The sequence below is a fragment of the Tinamus guttatus genome, unplaced genomic scaffold, assembly GCF_059628265.1.
Source record: "Tinamus guttatus ecotype Peru unplaced genomic scaffold, ASM5962826v1 Tinamus_guttatus_pri_ptg000942l, whole genome shotgun sequence".
NCBI classification, from domain to species: domain Eukaryota; kingdom Metazoa; phylum Chordata; class Aves; order Tinamiformes; family Tinamidae; genus Tinamus; species Tinamus guttatus.
This window is the reverse complement of record NW_028289476.1, coordinates 926780-947561: the sequence shown is the minus strand read 5'-3', so window position 1 is coordinate 947561 and position 20782 is coordinate 926780. Positions and strand designations below refer to the sequence as shown.

Here is a 20782-nt window from a genome sequence, read left to right as displayed (position 1 = left end):
TGTTAAGGTGACATTAATAAGCCAGGAAGCCTAAACTGTATTATTTTTGGTAGAAGGGATAAGTAAACCCCAACAGGAACCAAGGTGTGTGAACAGTATCCAGCCTCCATAGCCATGTGCCGTGTGCCTGCTGACATGGGCAAGAAGCAATGAGAAAGGAAGCATTTGCCAAGCTCCCTGTTTCCGCAGCCCGCGCGGGGCTCGGGTTCCTGCCCTCCTGGGGAGGAGGACAGCAGCCATCCGATACAGGGCTGGGGTAAGTGGCCGAGAAGCAAGCGTCCTCCTGCCGGGACTCGCGTGTTCAGGCTCTCCGGCTGTGCCAAAAGCCAGGAGCTTCACCAGGGTCAGGTGGCTGTAGCCTCCTCGTGTGCTGTGAGGAACCAGCTGGACGGACGGGGTTTCTCAAGGCGCGTTGAATTTGTGTGGTAGGTGCTTAACGCTCACCCACGTCTGTTGGAGGAGACGTAAAATAAAAAATTCCTTCCCCCATAATTAACTAACTCCGGTATTTGCAAACAGTTGTGCTGAGCTGGACACCAGCACGTGAAATAACGTGCAAACCCTTCTGTGAACCAAATCCAGTGTTCAGAGAAACTGCAGCCCCACCGAGGAAGATCTTTCTCCCTTCTCACACCTTCCTTCAGCTTTTTCATAGTTCCCCCACGGCTCCTCATCATGTCCTAAGCCTTTTCTGGACAAGAACCAAGGGGTTTTAGCGTCCCCACTGAGTATGGATGAGCCAGGAAGGGTGACAGGGCCAGTCCAGGCAGCTGGTTTCTGTCCCCTGAGCTGGGCACCCACCTGGCTGTCACGGCTCCTGAGCACCACTTGCAGCGTTTCTTTGTAACCAGTGGGCGCGGAGAGGCAGGGCAAAGCTTTAAAAGGGGCTCATCCTTCGGGGGATTCCGTTTAATTCTTTGTGCAGGAGTGGATGGGATGTTTCTTGCCAGTTTTATTTTATTTTTTACTGTAAAGTACATAAACCTCCACTGTGCACTCCTTTCTACCCGGTGTGGCTGTGTTGTTTCTTGCGGGCGGCTCCTCACGGCTACGGGGCGGCACCAACGCTCCCAACGGCGGCGCGAGTCCCCGCAACGGCCGTAACGGCCGTAACGGCCGCGCGGCAGCGGCGCCAGGCCGCCCCCGCTGCCCATTGGCCTGCGCGAACCCTGGCGACTCCGCCCCCTCCGCCGATTGGCCGGCGCCAGCCCCGGCGACTCCGCCCCCTTCCTCGCGCCGGCCGCGGTCCCGCAGCGCCCCGGCGGCGGCGCGCGCGGGGCACCGCGGGACCTTGCGCCCGCCTCCCCTCCGCTGAGGACCAATGGGCGCGCCTCCTGCGCCGCGTGCCCGCTCCTCATTGGCCACGGAGCGAGGGGGCGACGTGGCAGCCGCGGCGCGGCCGGCGGCGGCACCGCCCCTCGGCGCGCTCGCCCGCGCCCCCCGCTCTCCCCCGCGCGCCCGTTGGTCTCGCCCGCGCGGCCGGAGCGGGCGGCGCGGCGCGGAACGCACCACTGCGCGGCGGGGGGGGCGCCCGGGGCGGACCCGGCGGGCGGGGCCGGATGCAGGCGGCGCGGCGGGCGCTGTGGCCGGGCTGCGAGCGGCGCAGGATGAGGGCGCTGGCGGCGGCGGCCGTGCTGGGCGCGGCGCTGCTGCTGCTGCTGCCCGCCGCCTCGCGGGCCGACGAGCGCAAGAAGGGCCCCAAGGTCACGGCCAAGGTCGGTGCGGGGCGCCCGGGGCCGGTACCGCGAGGCCGGGCCGCGGCCGGGAGGCCTCGGCCGGGGCGGGCTGCGGCGGGAGAGACGGGCCCGGCCGAGGCGGGGCGGGAAGGGAAGGGCCGGCGCGGGGAGCCCGGGGTGGGCGGCGGGGGCCGCTCGGTTGGGTCGGGGCCCGCTGGGGTCGGTGGGTTGGGGCCGGGCCTCGTCGCAGGCCGGGCCGGCTCCGGGCGGATGCGGGGAGCAGGTCGGTCGCATCAGGCCGGGCTGGGCCCCCTTGGACGGCCTGGTCTGTGCCGTAGTGGACCCGGCCAGGCCAGCGCGCACGGGGGCTGCTGGCCCCGTTGCGCCTCGTGGCTCGGGCTAGGCCCGGGTGGGATCGGGCGGGGCCGGGGCGGGCTGGCCGTGGTGACTCCGTTTTAATCCTCCAAGGTCTTCTTCGACCTGCGCATCGGCGAGGAGGATGTGGGACGCGTCGTCATCGGGCTCTTTGGCAAGACGGTGCCCAAGACGGTGGATAACTTTGTTGCGCTGGCCACCGGGGAGGTGAGGTGCCACCAAACGCCTGGCCTCGTCCCACCCCGTCCCTTCCTGTCCACTCCCCAAGGGACCCATCCTCGTTGTCCTCTGGCGGAGCGGGCTGGAGCCCTTGCCTGCCTCTGCATTTCATTTCTCTCCCCTTCTCTGACCTCCAGAAAGGGTTTGGGTTCAAGGGCAGCAAGTTCCACCGTGTGATCAAGGACTTCATGATCCAGGGAGGAGACTTCACCCGCGGAGATGGCACTGGAGGTAATTTTGGCCCACAGAATTGTGCTAGGAGTCCAAGGCTTCCATTGGAGCTCAGCAAGCATCGGCAAAGCCGATAATAACTGGGGAGTTGGGGACTTGCTCGCGCTTGGCAGCGGGAGGCAGCACAAGGCCAGGTCCACACCGGGTCCTGCCTCTTCCCAGAGCTGGAGCTGGCCTGGGCCTGGGGCGTTTGTGGGCCTGGGCCCAGGTCTGCTCCAACACGGGTCACTTTAGGGCTGGCAGTGGCTTTCCCCTCCCATCCCGACTTATTTCCGACTGCGCAGCCCAGCCTTCCTCTGCCCCTAGGCAAGAGCATCTATGGGGACCGCTTCCCTGATGAGAACTTCAAGCTGAAGCACTATGGGCCGGGCTGGGTGAGCATGGCCAACGCCGGCAAGGACACCAACGGCTCCCAGTTCTTCATCACCACTGTGAAGACACCCTGGCTGGACGGCAAGCACGTGGTGTTCGGCAAAGTGCTGGAGGGCATGGTAAGGGGACTGGCGTCCGCAGGCGCTGAGGACGGTGGCTGGGGTCAGAGCGCGTCCCAGAGCCGGCGCTGCTCTGTGCTGGCCCTGCTCGGCCCCCTTGCCCTCGTCTCACATACGCTCTTCCTCCAGGACGTGGTGCGGAAGGTGGAGGGCACCAAGACGGACAGCCGGGACAAGCCCCTCAAGGACGTCACCATCGCCGACTGCGGCACCATCGAGGTGGAGAAGCCCTTTGCCATCGCTAAAGAGTAACTGAGGGTCCTCGTGGGCCAGCGTCGCGGCCGGGTGCTGCGGTGGGGGCTGCGCCGGCCCCGTGTGTCCCCGGGCCGTCCCTGGGCGCCGGAGCAGCCCCTGCGCGCCCGCTGCCCGCGCCACCCCCCTCACCCACATTCCAGCTGGGGGCACGGGCTCCTCTTCCATCACTTTTGTAAGAAGCACACGCGCCAATAAATGTGACCAAAGTGGTTTTTCTTTTTTTTAGAGAGAGACTTGCTTGCTTTGGGGGGTATGGATGGTTTTGGGGGGTATGGATGGCTTCTTGGTTCAGGCACCCATCAGGTGCCCATCAGGCCAGAGCCTTTGAGAGGTATCTGCACCCCGTAGTGTCCCCAGGAGCTCCCCCTTCCTTCACATTTCGGTAGCGGGAGAGCAGAGCTGGGGCTGCGCAGGACAGGGAGGCTCCTGCCACCCCCGAGTGATTTATTGCACAGTCCCCCGTGTGCCAGCAGCTGCAACACACGGAGGGGTTTCCCAGCGCGGGTCAGAGTCCGAACCTGAAACAGGAGGGCAGTGGGCAGGAGCCCTGCGCTAACACCAGGTGTGCGAGGGTGGCAGGGCTGGGTTCGAGCAGGGAGGGCAGTGGCGGCCGGGGAGCAGCAGTGGCTCCAGTGGTGCCCCTGGGCCTCTTGCACCCTGTTTTCATGGCCCAGAGCAGCCCCTGCTGCTCTCGAGCTTCCCAGCTGTGCGTGTCCTGGTGCTGTGACGCTTCCTGCGCTGCAGCCTCTCTGCTCCAGGAGCTTCTCCATGGGCCGTGCAGCAAGGGCCGGGGTGATGGCAGCAGGGACCACGTGGTGCTCAGGAGCCCGGCTGGGGCCCGGCGTGGCCCTGGGGAGCTGCCTTGGGCCAGGGGCACCCATAGAGGCCCTGCAGGACCCCGCTCAGCACCGCGTTGGGCAGCAGCTCTGCAAGGTGAGAGCAGGGGGAGCCGCTCAGGGCAGGGCCGGCGTTCGGCTCCCGGGGACGGCAGCAGGGGGACAAACTCGTCACAGGCGCCCGGCTGCGGGGGCTGCGGCCCCCTCCTCACCCGGGGCCGGCGGCCGCGCGTAGGGATCTCGGCAGAAGCTCAGGACGGGCCGCGGGGCTGGGCGGCAGCTGGGCCTGCAGGCAGGGAGAGAGGGGAGCAGCGGCCCCGGTGACATGGGGTTGTGGGGCCGGGGGTGGCCTCCCCACCCGGTGCCGGGACTCACGCGGGGCTGCAGCCCTTGGGCTCTTGTGGCAGCGGCCGCAGCTGGAGGAAGTCGAGCAGCTCCGGGGGCAGCTCCTTGTTGTGGGTCAGGACACCCTGCGGGACAGAGGGGGGCACCTCAGGGTGTCACGGGGCTGGCAGTGCCCTCATTGCCCCTTCCCCACTGCCGGGGCTCCTTACCCGCATGTAGAGCTCCAGGCCCTGCCGTCGCTGCTCCAGCACTTTGGGCATCCAGTTGGGAACGTGGCGGGGCGGGAAATCAGGGACCTTGCAGGTCTTCTTGATCTGGGGCGAGGCGGGGGCGGGATTGGACATGGGGCATGCGGAGGGGCAAACCCACCCCCCCCCCCACCCATCCCCCCCCCACCCCCACCCCCGCACCCTTCCCGCGTCCCAACCCGCTTGTGCAGCGCCTGGAACTCGCTGTAGCGCTTGGCCACCGTGTGCCGCCGGCCATTGCAGAGCACCTCGACCCGGAACACCTGCAGGACAGGGGACACGGGCTCAGCCGGCAGCAGATGGAGACATGGAGATTCCCTCCCCCTGTCGCCCCCATTCCCCTGCCCAACCCCGGAGGTGCTGAGCGGGTTCTGCCCTTGCGGGCGGTAGGTCCGTTGGGGCCCTCCAGCCCGGGAGCTCCCCAGGTCCCCACGGAGGGGAGACGAGGACAACCCGTCCCATTCCCCAGCAGCACCCCCCCCCCCCCCAACCGGCTCGGAGGGGTCAGCGGCCCCGGCGCTCCCCGGGACAGACGGGTCCCTCCCGCCAGGCGGGCAGGCAGGGAGCGCCGCTCCCGGGACAGCCGGGACTCTCCTCCCGCCCGGGTTTCGGGGAAGGGACCGGAATCCCGCCCCGATCCCGCTCCCCGCAGGTGCCGCGGCCGCCGCTCACCGTGTGCGCCCGGTCGGGGCCGCGCGGCGCCGCCTCGGGCTCCGCCGCCGGGATGGACACGGCGATCATGGCCCGCGGCGGTCGCTGCCCCGCGGCGCTCCCGGGCCGGCACGTGCTCCGGGGGAGGGACACGGCGGGGGGGGCAGCGGCGCCACCTCGGGGCGCGCCCAAGGGACCCCCCCCCCCCTCCCCCCCCCCCTTATCAGCCGGGGACAGGGACAGAGCGGGGGCCGCCTCCCCCCGCCCCGCAGGTACCGCCCCCGCGACAGCCCCGTCGCTTCCAGCCCCTCCGCGCTCCCGGCAGAGGAAGCGAGACGGGACGGACTGGGGGTGTGCGGGGCGGGGGTTTCGCTTCCCCAGCGGGGCCCGGGCCACGGCCCTCGGCTGCAGCCGAGTCCCAGGCGGGAGGACGGCGTGGGGTCCAGGGCTGCGTGTGTGTGAAAACACAGGGATGCTGCAGCACCAGCGTCCTCATCATCCTCGCCACCACCACCATCATCATCGTTATCATCAAGGTCATCCTCCCAGTGCAGGCAAGAAGGCACCTTTAGACCTGCCAGGGCTCTGTCCCACCAAGCCGCTTGCCCAGGGAGACCCCCCCCCCCCCGCAGCAGAGGTGACCGTAGACCCTTCCTCAGGTCTCAGGGAGGTGGCTGGGTGTCCTGCACTTGCCCCAGGCCCTCCACCAGCCCCCAGGGCTGCTGCCGGCCACCAGGGCCACCCTGGGCTCTGGCAGCCTCCCCTGCTATCAGCTCCGGTCACCCCAGCCCTGGCAGCAGCTGGTCTCCCATGGAGCAGGTTGTTCTCCAGCAAGGCCTGAAGAAGGGTTTCCCCCTTGAGCCCAGCCAGGAGAAGCCCATGCTGGGGGCATATAGAGCCAGCACTGCTCCACCAAGCCCTCTTGTGGGTCCCAGGGATCCCCAAGCCTATGGGGAAGGGGAAGCACCTGGCCTTGCCCCAAGCCTGCAACTTGCACCAGCATCTTGGAGCATCTGGCACCTGAAACAGGGTGTGAAGGAGCAAGAGCTGCTCCCCTGCAGCAGCGCCAGAGCTTTAGGACAGGTCAGTGCTACCTTGGGCACTTTCTGCTCCCCCTAGAGCTGGCTCCAAACAGCAGCCTATCCTTAGCTTTCCACAGCGCTTTGAGGATAAAGTTTAATCAGAAGCCAAGGCAGATGGCTCAAGGCAGCCTCCCAAGGTCATGGGCTTCTCCAAAACACCACCTCGCTCCCCTGGAAGCTGGAGGAACCGCTGCCTCCTTCTGCAGCCACCTGCAGAGCTCGGAGTCCGGCTGGACGGGCAAGCGCAGGAGCTGCTGGCACCTCCCCGCTCTTTCCACCCCCTCTTCCCCCTCCCAAGCAGTTCCCATAAGCAACAGAACAAGCCTGTTTGCCCTGATATAAGTTTTATTACATAATCTTAATGGCACTGCAGGAGTAAGATAGTCATTAGAGCCCTAAAACCCAGGCTGAAAAATACACATTTACATGTGTTATTAACCCCTCTGTCACTCTTCACCTACTGCAGGGCTGGTCTTGAAGCAGGAAACTAGTTTCTCTTCAGTAAGAAAATATATGTAGCTAAATGAAAAATATACAGTTAGAAGAGTTACTGGCTTGTAAGCTGCTTGCTTGGGGGTTAAACCTCTACTCGCTCCAGAGTGTTTAACTACGAGTCGTTCGTGTGTAAAAGACAGAGGTATAGTGTATAAAAAGGCAAAGTTCAGGTACTCTCGTCTGCTTGGTCCCATTAAGAAATTGCCTTGGCTTCGGGCAAGAAGGCTTCCCAGTACTTCACCAGCTGTGGAGAGAGAGCAGAGTCAGGCGCTGCAGTCACTCTGCCACCGCTCAGACTCTAAGGCAGGAGCTTTCTACACGCTGAGTTGAAAACTGTTTGGCAGAGGCAGAAACCCTGCCTTGGTGGACACCAAGGGCTCTCGTACGCAGCCCACAAGCCAGCCCGAAGCCAGAGCCAAGGAGCTGCCTTGTCAGGCACTGGCCTCAGGTGGAGGCTCCAGTCCCTCAGGGCTCATCCCCACCCACCCCATGGGGCCTGGGGCCCCCTCGCACTGCTTGGAATCGACGGCACAAGCCCCTCTTCAGAGGGGACTTGTCGGCACCGCTTGGACAAGGGAACAAGTGGCTGCAAGCAGACAAGGACACTGACCTGTTGCTGAGAGTTCAGTAGCGTGTCAAGGTATTTAGTCACGTGGTTTCTGAAGTCCTTTGATTTCTCTTTCTGCAAGAGACAGTAAGTACAAGTCTGAACTAGGCCCTCCAGCTTGAGGATGGGACAAGACTTTCCTGCTCCTCCTGGGACCAAGTTGCCACACCAAGTGACCAGCAGCAGCATGAGAACATGAAAATGGGTCACACTGAGCTGCTGGGCAGCACGACAGAGCAGGCTCCAAGGATCTCTGCGGGTCTGTCTTTAGTTTAGCTAGACAAACTCAGGCCTTGCAGTCTCCTCCCAGGCTCAAGAGGAGCTTAAGAGTTAGGACTAACTTACCTCAAACCGTATCACTTCCTTGCGGATCACAGCAGAAATCCGCTCAAAGTCCCTTTCGTACTGTGTCACACGAGACTCCCACTGCAGAGAGAGGAAGTGGGCTGTTTCCAGGGCAGGGGAGATGAAACCTTCCGCGCGTGGATGTGCCTCCGGAGCACAGCTTGTCCGAAGGGAAGGGGAACAGCCCCTGCACCGCGCAGCCGCGCGTGGAGCAGCGCAGGGACCGCCGCTCCTCGCTGCCTACCTCCGAGATCTCCTCCTTGGCCTGCTGAAGCTTGTCGGGCTTGTTGGCCCACAGCAGCCTGGCCTCCATCTCCCTCTTCTTCTGCAGCATGTTCTGGGCATCCTGCCACCTCTGCCAGGTCTTCATGCGCTGGTCAAAGGCTCCCTGAAAGGCAGCAGCGGAGGCAGAGTTGCCACGTGCAAGCACAGCCGCTCACAGGCCACATCGAGGAGGACTTTTTCTCCCTGCTGCCCCACTAGGGAAGGAGCCCAGCTGCTGCATCGAGCACCCAGTCCCACAGCAGCAGCTTTGGAGGCCGCCCAGCTCGGGGGTGGCAGCACGGGCCCTGGGTTTAGCAGGGGGTTCTGCCTCCTGCGAGCGCGCAGCCTAGCAGGGCCGGGACAGCCCCAAGGTGCCTGCGGAGCCGGCAGCCTCCCAGCACGGAGCCCGGCCCGTCGCTGAGCTCTGCTCGTCTCGGTGCACGGGGCCTCGGCCGGTTCCGCACGGCATCTCCAGCACCGGCTGCCGCTGCCCCGGCGCAGCTCAAGGGCCTGCAGACCCCGAGTCCCTGCTGAGCGCTCGCACACCCCAGGCCAGGCATTTGGCAGGAGGCCGATGACTTTAGCAGATGGACAACCACTAGCCCAAGCACGAAAGGTCCGTTAGACTTCTCAATCACCCAGCTAGGCTGGGGGCTGAGCAGGACAGGCAGAGAGCAGCGTGCACAAGCAGGCCAGGACAGAGCAGCCGAGAAGCAGGCGAAGCCTTCAGTGATGCTGGAATATCCCAGATGCATCTTATTACCTTCAGCCCTAGAGGCCTGTCCTGCTCTGGAGCACAGACACTGCTGAGGCTGTGTCAGACCTCGGAACTCAGCCTCCGCTTTGTAACTGTTTAATAGTTTTTCAGGTTTTGTTTTATTTTTGTTTTTCTGGTCTCTGCAACCCCAAGAACTGGCTGCTTGGAGACAGGTCAAGGTCTGGGCAGGAGCCAGTTAACAGCTTTGCAGGCTCCCGGCTCCCTCGGGACTCATTCCTGTCAGTCTCCAGCAACACACAGTGCCTGCCAGGCAGGCCGCATGTGCTCCAAAGCTCTGGCTACTGCCCAGCAGGGCTCACCAGGGCTATTTGTAACTCAGGTCACTGATTTAGAGCCTCTGAAGGAGCTGCAGCCTCTGAACGGCTGAAGACACCCTACGAGCCACAGAAATGCTCCATATCCCCCTTGGAGAACAGCACAGACCGGCCTCACCTACCTTGCTGATCCGAGTCCAACACATGCACAACTCAACAAGCAGCAAGTCTGCCCTCTGCCTGAAGAGATGAGAGAGACCCAGGGCTCCGCATTGCACTTAGAGAACCGGCTGCATCCCAGCATTCCCAGGCCTAGGAGCTGCACTGGGACCCAGAGCCCGGCTCCGCGCGTGCCCGGAGGCAGCGCTTACCCTCACAACTGCCAGCAGGCGGATGTAGTCTCCCAGGAGCTCGGCCAGGAGGAAGAAATCACTGTTCGCCTGCTCCTGGTGCAGCTGCTCAATCTTCTCTTCCACCTCAGCCAGCTGGGACAGAGCCCGGGACAGGGCCGTGTTGTCCTCCGAGCTCCCCAGCATGGCCAGACTCTTTGCAAACTGCGCTGTGTTCAACGCTAGCTCTGGGGAATGGAACAAGAGAGTCAACCCAGCGGCCTGGAGGCTGCTCTGGGAACAGCTTTTATCCCGTGGGATGGGATGGTGGGAGCAGGGCTGGCAGCTCCAGCCAGGAGGAAGGGAAGTGGCAGAGTGGGAGGACAGGCACGGATTCGCAGAAGTCAGCCAAAACATGCAGAGGAAGGAAAACATCCCCGCTCCCTGCCAGAGAATAGCTTGGAATCAACAGTAAGATCGACTTGGCTTTTCCCACAAGGTGCTGCTTCCCTCAGCAGCACCTTGGTTCACTTTAACACCACAATCCTGTCCAGTCCTACCAGCTTAGAAGTGGGGTCATCATTTTACCTTCACTGCCCCCAGTGAAGGGGCCAAGAGTCGCTTAGGGCAAGAGAGCAGCATCACCTCCTCTCAAAGTGCCTCCCAGAGGCCTGTGCACCGGCTACCTCTGCTCAGGCCTGGCCACGGCTCGACTGCGTCATGGCTCAAGCCACGGCGCAAGGGGCCCCGCGCTCGTTACCTTTCCTGTGGTTCACCAGCATCTCCACGACGGCGTGCAGCTTGCGGAGCCGCTGCTCCTCACACTCCACCTCCTGCAGCTTCTCCTCGAACCACTGAAACGCACGAGCCCAGAGCTGATTCTCACAGACGGCGCCCACGGCCAGAGCTCGAGCTGGTGGGCACACACAGCTCCGAAGCAGGGAAAAGGGACACTCTGGAGGTGTCCTGGCACTTACTATGTCCGATTCATTCATCTTGATAGTCATTTTACTGACAGCATCAGTGGCTTTATTGAACATCTTCAGTATTCCCGCTCCACTCAGGGCCTGGGTGCCTACGGCTCTTGGCAGCTATAAAGAAGCGACAAAAAGAAAAAAAAAAAAAAAAAAGGTTTGCTTTGTCAGGAGATGAAAGCAGCTTTGAGAACAACCATTGCTCCCCCTGTGGTATTCGTGTGCATCCCCCGGCAGCATTTGTGTGTGCAGCAGGACACACAGCACAGCCACGGTGAAGAATTAGCCACACTCTCTGAGCATCTGCATGAGCCGCGTGGCACTTCGAGACGTGGCACTTGAGCAGTTTCCAGGCAGTCAAGGAGTTCCTGACCTTTCCATGTCCCTAGTACCAAGGTGACACAGCACTTTAAGAACCACCCTTGCCACTTGAATCCCTGCAGCTGGAACCGAGAGCTGCCCAGGCTGCCGCAGGTGATGCAAGCACAGGAGAGCGGTGCTGGGGAGCAGCTCTCCAAGAGGCAGCAGCAGTTTGTGTTCCAGGGATACTACAGGAGAGAGGTGCCTCCGCGGCCCCTGGAATTTCCTAGGGCTCAGCCTCAAAGGGGCTCTAATTTCTCAACCAGCAGGGATCACCTCAGATATGCACTGCCATAAGGAGCCAGCTCTCCCCAGGAACATCCACCCTATGGATTTCCAAGCAACTCATTCAGTTCCTACTGTTCTAACCTCAGCTGGAAGTTCAGCACAAGCAGATATCAAACAGGACAACTGTCAGGTGACAGGACTAACTCCTGGCCACACCAGCTCTAGTTCTTCCTCGCTATTGAGGAACTCCTATCATGAACTCCAGAGGAAAAAGACTACCCATGTACCCCCTCCTAACATGACTTAAGCAAGCTGGGACTCATTATCAATGTGCTGTGCTTATCTAAGCACTAACACAAAAGAAAAAGAACCTTCTTGTTATCACTGGTGGTTCAGAGCTATAACAGCTCTTCTTGTGCTTCTTGTTGAGAAGAGTCTGGAAATGTCAGGCCTTGCTACCTTCTTGGAGAGCGTTTCCCCTTCTGTGCTTCCAAGGTGTTTGTAGTTAACCCTACTTCCCAGTACTGACCTCCTCTTTTTCCAAGAACTCCCTGACATCCGGGTCCTGCAGCATTGTTGGATGGCTGACAACTCTCCGAAGGTACCTGCAGAGCAGAACATACCAGGAGTTACTTGTGTTGTAGCAAACTGGGCTCCAAGTAACCCCACTGAGCTGTAGTGTGTGCAAGTCAGCTGCAGGGTTACTCTGAAATGGCTGAAAGTCAGGCTCAACAAGCTGTTCTCACCCACCCATCATGCATGAGTCTTGCTTCCCTGTAGACTCTAGTGATACTAAACTTCAAGGCCAGACCTGCCAGACATTCAATTAACACTCGGGACAATCAACAGCAAGTTACTCAAGATGCAAGACTGGATCTTCATCAGTTGGTGTCTTCAAAGACATTTCTGCTAGCCCTCCAGAAGACAAACTGGAGGTGAACAGCGTTCCAGCGCTATCTACAGCAGTCAGTACAGGTAGCAGAGCAGAGGCCACTGATGGGTTGTGTAGCCAGGGTGTCAATTTGGGGAAAGCCAAGTTGTTCCTTGCCTGATCTGCACTGTTTGCACCACTGCTAAACACCCACACTTGAGGTGGAGCAAGAGCTCCATTTTACAAGCTGCGTTGTCAGTGGAGTTTGGACAGACTCGGACTAAATCTCTGCATGGTCTTTCCAAGTAGGAGTTAGCTTTAGAGTGAAAGCAGCTCTCTGCAGCTGTAAGTCCTCAGTGCCCTTCAGCTTCACTGCAAACCTAGAAGCAGACTGCTTCTCACGTAGGGAGGAGAGTGCAGCCAGTCTGACCTTTCAGAGGTCCCTTGCTTGGCTCAGGCATGAGGGGATAGTGGTTTGGATCTGTACCTCTCTAGAGCAGCCCGTCTTTTTTCTAGGAACTCTGCAGAGGAGGAGTCTTCTTTCCCAACTTTCACTTTGGTCATTCCTAGCACAGGAGGAAGATGCAATCGATGAGCGATGCGGAAGGCAGCAAGGGCTGTTACTGAGTACAGGCTATCAGCATGACTGCAGAAGCTGGGCTTTTACAATAGAAATTAGATCTCAAATCAGCAAGAACTACAACCAGAGAAGAGGCAGAGCAATGCCAGGCAAGACTGGAAGGGTTACAAACCTGGACTCAAGTGAACAGTAACGCAGTTACAGCGCACAGCATGTTTCACTCCATCGAGCAGAATGCAGAGCCCTCTCTGAGCTCAAGGCTTTAAGCCCAGAGCCCTGCTGAGCCCGCACACCCAGCCTGGTCTGCACCACAAAGTTCAATTTGTTTTTAGCAGCCTCCTCCTGCTGCTCTGCGGCCCTCCCGCTCAGGCAGGAGCTCAGCTGCACAAAGGCCCGTTCCGGAGCAGCGCTCGGCACCTCTGCGCTCACCTATGAGGCTCTTCTCAGGCGGCGGAGGAACGATGAAGCCGTTCTGGGCGTGCTTCTCCGACAGCTTCTCATACAGGCCCAGGAAGTCGCTGAACCTCCTTTTCACCGAGAAGTGCTTGCTCCTGAACATCGGGAGGCTCGTCTGGGGGAAACAGAAGAAAGTCAGACTGGGCTTGCCCAGGAAAGCTGCCCCCACACGCACAGCCTCAAAAGCATCGTTTGTGCCATCGGTTTTGGGGAGAAAAAGAACAGCTCGAGGTCTGCAGGATGAGGAATGGGCAAAGCTAAACCGAGCAAGCTTAGGCCTAGGCTAAGAGGTCTCCTAAGAGCTATCCAGGGACTAAGCAGCAATATTTATGCTATTAAATGACAGAGCAGCTGATACTGTGGCCACAGACATCTCAGTAGGCCCTGTGCATGGCCTAATCCCCCCAACCCTGCTCTCCACAAGAGGGGGGACCATCCTTGGGTTACAGCTCATCTCCCCAGGACTACAAGTGGCTTCTGACAATGCTACCAAGGCAGGACTGAAGGTGAAGCCACCTCTGCAGATAACCCAAGGGTGACGCGATAAAGGTCCCTTCCTACCTCCACCGTTCTGTGAGCAGTGCCACAGACACCTACGTACCACCACCCACGGCAGAGTCAGGCGCCAAGTGGGAAAGCCTCTCTGTTGCGGACGCAGCGAGTCGAGGCCTGTGCACAGCTGCAGTTTTAGCAGCATGATGAAGCTTGTCTAGGAAGCTCAGTGCTGCCTGGACCTGTCATCGAGCAGAACCCGGGGAATCCCAGGCAAGTCAGTGGGTCAGTCTTTTTTCAGCTCCAGTTAGACAGGGGTGGTGGACCTACAGTGCAACGTGGCAGCTGCTGGGATCCTACACAAGAAGAACCCCCACACTCCAGGCTCTGGATACCTGCCACTACCGATTCCCCTTTCTTTAGAGGACCAACTCCACTCGATCCCTCTCAGTTCACTTCTCTCACAGTGAGGCAACCATCCCATAAAAATACAGACTCCAGCTACAGCACATCAGTTGCACAATTATCACCATTTCAATGTCACTTTACAAGTATTGAGTACAAGCAAAAGGTTCTTGGGAAACCTGTGCAATAAGCTGTAAGACCCAGGGCTAGAAAAATAGCCTTTGAACTGGGTTATTAATATCTGACAGACAAGAGCTCTCAACTTTGCCAGAGACCCAGAAGGGTTGGCAGTCACTGTCGTAACTCAAGTCAACTCCTTTGAGTGCCTAAGCTGAGAGCCAGCCAGCCATGCAGAGGCAGCATTGCTGGATTTCTCCTCCAGAATTTGCTCAAGTCCAGGGCCATACCATGTTCCTCCACTCCTGGAGTCTAACAGTTGATGGACAGATACCTAGGAACAACTTTTCTGCAGAGCTTGGAACAGCAGCCCACAGCAGCAAGCAAGGCAGCGGCTCCTGGTGGCCAAGTTTCTTGTCACTAGCCCAGCAGAGTGGGTCCTGACAGCCAACTAGTTACAGCAATAACTCTTCTGACTACAGCTCAGCTTAACCTGATGTCACCATCAGCACACAACTACTAGCAACAGAGCTGGTGCCTGGGGCTTTCCTAAAGGTTGTCATTCCTCCCCCTCGCCCAGCGCTGAGCTGGGACATCAGCCAGGGCTGCGAGGATGTGACTGGCTGAAGCCAGGAGTGCTCCCTCAAGTAGGTTCAAAACCTGCTTCTCAGCTAGGCTCATCCTTCGGTCTGCAGGAGTGCAATATAACCCCTAAATGCCTTGTGATGAGGTATTTGGGCATCCTGAAAGAGGGCACCCTATCGTGGGGGCGCAAGGTGGCACGTACCTGCGTTGATACTTTGTAGGCTACATACGCGTTCATGCCGTCGCCTATGGAAAACAGAAACAAGGTATTAGTACCCCGAACCTGGCCCTTCCCAGCACCGCCTGGATGTTTTGAGAACTGCAAACTGCAGGGCTCTAGGACCTCCAGGCACCTGCCTACTTGACTGGCTCTGATACGAGTCCCGACGAAGTGACAGAGCCCTGCACCCCACACAGCATTCGCTGCAGGGCCCTGCCCCGACCTGGCCGCTCGGGACTGCCGAGCCCTCCTCTTCCTTCCTAAGGCAGCAAATCCCGACAATCGGTCGCTTGTTACGCTGACAGCGTTTGGGCTAACTCCACGCATCTGCTCCGAACGCAACAATTCCGCGGCTGTGCAGCACATGAAGGAGTCTATTCAGAGGGCACGAGGCAGACGGCTCCTGGCTACATGCGGCTTGATTCTGAGACATTACAGGCAGCTTCCTGCAGCTAATACAGAAACCCCTTTGTTTGGCAAAGGGAGGGTTTACCTGCTGGTTCAACTCCAAGGGCATCTTCAGGAGACTGGTGCTACGCCTAAAACACCTCCAGCACATCTTCCAGCTCCACAGCTCGTTAGCCAAGAGCTGGAAAAGCTGCCACAAGCAGGGCTGCTTTGCTGGCTGGGACCAGATGCTGCCTAAAACTCTCTGCACCCCAGAGACAGACACGTATCTGGTCAGATTGCTCTGATCCCCACCAGCACATCTGCTGCTAGGCTGGATGGCAGAGCAGGGAGCAAGACGCTTGGTGTGCAGCTAAGGCCATTTCACCTCTTTGGTACCAGCCACACTTTATCCTGGAGATAAAGTGAAGCTGGACAACACCACAGCTGTGTAGGCACTGAGCTCTGCTAGGAGAAGCAGAGGCTGGTATCACCTCCCTCCTAAATGTTCTCCTGGCTCCCTGCTTTTGAGGTGCTTGGCTTTACAGAGAGGATTTCTGCCCCACTTTATATAGATTTTTAGTTTTTTTACTTTGTTTAGCTTCACTTTCTCTAGATCTTGGAAGGAGCTTTGGGGAAGCAAGTGATCAAGCTTGAACTGTGGCACATGGAGATAACATCCACATTCAGTCCTATCGCCAAGCATGGCTGCCTAATGCAGCTTCATCAGTTAGCAGGACAGGATGTTAACTCACCAACTTTCTCCGGGTCACTCACTCCTACTGTCAGCTCAAATTTGTCCTCCTGTTCCTCCTCTTCCAACTGTTTGGAGTAAGAACATACAGAGAGTAGATTAAAGCCTGGATTTAATCTGCTGTGAACCACAGAATTCCACAGATCAAAGTGAGCTTGTCATGGTGTAAAGGCATCTTTGGTACTTAAGTCCGGCCGAGGAAATCTGTAAAGTCCCTAGGTTTCTTGTTTGTGTTGAAGCCACCTGTTCCAGGGATCCCAATTTGGATTTGGCCTTACAGCAAGGCTACCTGCACAGAAGGATGTGCAAACTGCTACAGTGCTGATGTTAAAATCTGCAGAGCCCACTCTCACCCAGCCCAGCACGCAGTTAGTTCCTTTTAGCTCTTTTACATCACTATTTCAGTTCTCATCTGAAAGCACTTGAGGTACCAGCACACAAGGTACGCTGTGTACCCAACAAGGGGACAGGAACCGCAGCAGCACCCAGCAGCTCCAGGCTGAACAGGTCTCCAACAGACTAAAGGCTAAGGGGTAAATATGTGAGCAACACCACCCCAACAGACCCACAGAGCTTCACGTTTGCTTGGAGCCCCTTGCAGTCCTGCAAGGGTGGAATGGTGTTGAAGGGCTGGATGAAGCCAAGGCCGACTCCAAAGGGCCTTTGCACCTGAAGGTCACGGCTTATCAGCAAGCTCAGCGCCCCGGCCTAGCTCTGCGTGGCTTCTTATCTAAGCCAGGCCCAAACTTGAGATGCTGCTCCTGACAACACTGCAGAAAGTCAGTTCTCATAAGCTCAGGGCACAAAAGGAAACAGGTTGTTCTGCTGTCCCTAAACAGGCTTGTTCTCCCGACAGAGAAGGCCAAGATTCGGACCAAATGCCACCTGACTACCTGGAACCAGACTACAAGTTCCACTTAAGGACCCTGCATTCAGATTCAGGATAGTTTTTTTTTTTTTTAAGTTTTTTTTTGTTTGTTTGGTTGGTTGGTTTTTTTTTTTTACCAGAGAAGTCACACCACTCGCCCCACCTGCAGCAACACCAGGCGCTAGAGCTCAAAGTCAGAGCCACATCAGCTGCTTCCACACGAGCCGGGATACAGTCAGGCTGACCACAAACACATTTGGGTGGCATCAGTCTCAGACTGACGGCCTGAGATAAGTGCCCCTAGGACATTCAGTATGTCAATGACATTCACTGCATCATTTCAGATGCATTTTTTCCACCTGCATAAATGCACAGGTTTCTGCCCACCAGAGTCCCAAACCAGCAAGGCAAGTTGGAAAGCTCGCAGCAATTCTCACCTCCTCATAGCTCTTCGGAGGGTTTCTAGAAGAGGAGCTCACGGCTACATCCAACGGCGGGGCAGGGTTGGATGCTTTGGCCGGTTCCTTCTTCTGGTTGTTTTGGGTGCTGTCTAGAGACAGCTCCACAGTGGCATCTGTCAAGAGAAGTTTGCGAGGGTCAGCCTGTCTGCTTTGTGTTATTGGAAAGGTAATTTCCATGTGTTCTGGGAGGGGTTCATGAACTCTAGGGAGTAACAACAGGCAATCTAATGTAATATCCACAGCAGGGCACCCTAAGCATGGAGGAGAACTCGACTTGGTGCATCTTTCAGTGCAGGAAGGGCATGCGATGAATCCTGCTGGAGAACACCAAGATAATCCAGGCTGCTGCTGGCAGCAGCAAGTACACAGGGGAACAGCTAGAAGCAAGTTTGATTTTACAGGGCATATAGACCAGCCAGGAGGGTGGGCGCCTTCCCAGTACACTTCTCCACCCAGAGCGGGTCAACATTTTCCAAAACTGACACTCCTTCGGGTGGCTCTGACAGACGGGTCTCACCTAGCCAAGAAACAGGAGAGCAGTGCGAGGACTGGCCCTTCTCATTTCCCCTTTTGAGGAATATTATGTTTCCTGGTGCTTATGAACAGCTGTCTCTCAACTAGAGATACTCACCTGCATGGAGGTGGGAACAACACAAGCTTTCTATCTCTGGGAGGACATTGCTGCCTGAACAGCTTAAGATGACAACACTAAAGTGAACCAAGTTTTCAGGCCTCTCTGGCCGCGAAGCAGTTAATCTGCTGCTGCAGGAGACCTGGAGGAGGCTACTCTGACCTTCCCAGAGACACCACTAGAGCTCAGCGCTTCCAGGGTAGCCTGGAACACAAGTTAGAGAGATAAGAGCTCGGGATAAACACGAATAAGCGCCGTCTGGCCATAAGCAGGATGTGGCTAGAAGGGAGATTACTCCAGATTTCAGAAAGCCCCAGTAAGTTCTCAAGAGATACAGACTCACCTGCAAATAAGTCCTGATCATCTTGCTCTACAGAAACTCCATTCTCTTTGGAGCTGCTGCTCACTGGGAGCAGAGATTCCCTTTTTGGTTCTGTGGGCTTGCTCTGTAAAAGAATTAAAAGCACTTAAGTAAGAGGTCATTTATGCTGAGGAACAGAGCATACAGGGCGCATTGGTACAATGAATCCTATAAATGACATTCTCGAGCACAGTGCTCGGGGCGTTACAGGCTGCCCCCGCTCTACCAGCTGGATTAAAGCAGGGCCCCAGCTCCTCGTGCTCGGCCGAACCGGGGTTTTACCACCGAAGCTCATGCCCTCGGTGCGCCACGGAGCTACGCGCTCGGCCTCGACACGTGGGGCAGGCACGCCAGGAAGGAGCGAAGCGGGCAGGGGAACGGGCTGAGGAGCCTCCAGGCTCGGCCTGAAGCCGCTGGGAACAGGATTTGGGATGAAATGAAAGGCTGCCCCAGATCCAGAGCGCCCACCCGTCTGCCACATCCTGCTACCTAGTTTTCATGGCAGCCACAGGCAAGAGCGGTGCCCTGAGCCACCCTTCACCCTGAGCCGAGACAAGCACGGGTTATTCTGCACTAGAACTGCAGAGCGAGTGCTGCTCTCTAACACCCAAATGCTGCCAGGTAGAGCACAGACCGGCTACGGAGAGCTTTTTTCCCCCTCACAGGAAAACAGCCGTGGTCTCCATTGCTGCTGCAGGAGCAGAGCGGAGCCCGTGTGAGATGGGGCCAGCACAGCCTCTCCTCACCCCAGGCCGCTTTGGGCCCCGCTCAAGGAGCTTGTTCTGCTTCACACAGATCTCGCAGCAACCTCCGAGGGCTGCTCCAGTGGCCGCCCTCTCCGCAGTGCGTGGACACAGCTGCCCTCAACACCGCGGTGCCACCTCCGGGCAGCTCCAGCAGCTCCTCTGCCCCTGCAACGCGTCTTCAGGCCGGCACCAACGCCTGTGCAGGCAAGCTAAGGGAGGCAGGGAGTTTTCCCTGGATGGCCTTTCAGCTCCTGGGTTTCTCCTGGGCTCAGCGATCATCTGCTCCAGCATCACAGCAAGGTGACTCTTCTAGAAGGACCGGGTTCTCCATTCGCTTTAAACTGGATTTCTCAATATAGGAAATTACTGCACCCTGTTCCCTTTTCCCCGGCTGCTATCACGGAAAACGGCAACTGCGGCCTCTTCTGGCTCAGCCCATGACCCCCATCTCGGAGGCCTCGCTTAGAGCTACGTGACCAGCGCAAGACTGGGCAAACTGAGGTCCCCACGTCCCCAAACACACGTCTGATTTTTCCCTTTCATGTCCCAAGGGAGCAGATATTGGTTCGGATCTTGAACACCTCCCTAGTGAGCAGCAGGGCCACGCAGCTCCCAGCCTCCACGAGCTGCAGCTCTGCTTACACCCACACCCGACCGAGCGCTTCCTCTGCCTCCTGCGCTGGGGCTGAACGCCTCGAACGCCCCGGCCGGGGCTGTCGCACGCTCTGCGTGTCGGCCCGACGCCCTCGCCTCGCCAAGGTGGTTTTGCTGCCGCCGGAGGGGAGCGCGGCCAGGCGGGAGCCGCAGCTGCTCCGGCAGCGGCACCAAGCGCCCCGCACGCTGCTGTTCCAGGCACAAACAGCCCACGGTGCCCCCGGCTCGGAACCGCGGCCGCGCGCTCCAGGGGACGCGGCTGCTTCTCCCCAGGTGGGACACTCCGGAGCCCGCCAAGCCAGCGCGGAATTTTTCCCCACCAGTGGCGGCAACCAGACTCCAGCTACGTCCCGAGACAGGACTTGCCTGTCAGAGGCAAAAAAGCTACGATTTTCTCCCCAAGAAGTTGGGTTTTGGGGGTTTTTTGTTTGTTTGTTTGTTTATTTTTGCCCCTTTCCCATTTCTTTTAGGCCCCTTCCTCAGGCACTGCTGCGCCCACCGCGCGGCTCAGCGGGAAAGGAGCGGTCGGGGCGCGCCGGGCCGCCCGCGCCCCGCACTCACGGTGCCGGTGAAGATGTCCTCGCCCTCCGTGTCGCTGTCGGCCGCCCCGGGCGCGTCGCCGCCGCGGGGCTCGGGGAAGGGCGGCGGGAGGCGCCCGGCGGGGGAGGGGGAGCGGGAGCCGCCACCCGACGCCATGTCCGCCCGGCCGCCGCTTCCGCCTGCGCCGCCCGCGCCGGAAGCCGCCGCCGCCACCACCGCCTTAAGGCCCTCGAAGGGGCGGTGCTAGCCGGGCGGCGCGGGCCGCCTCGCTATTGGCGGCCGCGTGTGCCCGCCCCCGGCAAGGGGAGCCAATGAGCGCCGCCCGCTGCGGCCTCCGGCGGGCGTCGCTGCCTCCCCATGGAAACGGCCACGAGCGGGGCGGGGCCACACACGGGCGGGCAGGGGGCGGGGCCAGGCGGCGCCGCGGGGGGGGGGCAGGGGGCGGGGCCCGGGAGCAGCCCCGTTCCCCGGGGACGACCTCGGCCTGCGGCAGCCCCGGCCGCCCCCAGCGTCTCCACGGACTCGTTGGAGCCGTTTCACCCCTCCCCTGATTCGGGACAGGACCGGGTGTCCCACACCCTCAGCTCTGCAGGTGCATCCTCAGGAGGCCC

General features: G+C 59.4%; 3 protein-coding genes across 3 annotated transcripts; 1 reads left to right on the top strand and 2 right to left on the bottom strand.

The window, feature by feature from the left end:
* Positions 1-1554: 1554 nt before the first annotated feature.
* Positions 1555-3272, top strand: PPIB (peptidylprolyl isomerase B). Its single transcript, XM_088538239.1, has 5 exons — positions 1555-1715; positions 2145-2258; positions 2408-2501; positions 2808-2992; positions 3122-3272. Exons 1-5 carry the CDS (start codon positions 1560-1562, stop codon positions 3242-3244), a joined length of 672 nt encoding a protein of 223 aa, XP_088394365.1. The 5' UTR covers positions 1555-1559; the 3' UTR covers positions 3245-3272.
* A 794-nt stretch (positions 3273-4066) lies between these two features.
* Positions 4067-5439, bottom strand: SNX22 (sorting nexin 22). The gene is made up of 6 exons (XM_088538199.1): positions 5349-5439; positions 4856-4939; positions 4638-4742; positions 4459-4553; positions 4296-4369; positions 4067-4173 (listed from the first exon to the last, which is right to left on the bottom strand). Exons 1-6 carry the CDS (start codon positions 5415-5417, stop codon positions 4067-4069), a joined length of 534 nt encoding a protein of 177 aa, XP_088394325.1. The 5' UTR covers positions 5418-5439.
* A 1297-nt stretch (positions 5440-6736) lies between these two features.
* On the bottom strand, positions 6737-20335 carry SNX1 (sorting nexin 1). The gene is made up of 15 exons (XM_088538208.1): positions 20193-20335; positions 18214-18316; positions 17216-17352; positions 15912-15978; positions 14752-14795; positions 12924-13065; positions 12402-12480; positions 11573-11648; positions 10459-10572; positions 10242-10335; positions 9524-9729; positions 8101-8244; positions 7857-7937; positions 7515-7586; positions 6737-7148 (listed from the first exon to the last, which is right to left on the bottom strand). Exons 1-15 carry the CDS (start codon positions 20325-20327, stop codon positions 7098-7100), a joined length of 1545 nt encoding a protein of 514 aa, XP_088394334.1. The 5' UTR covers positions 20328-20335; the 3' UTR covers positions 6737-7097.
* Between the last annotated feature and the right edge of the window lie 447 nt (positions 20336-20782).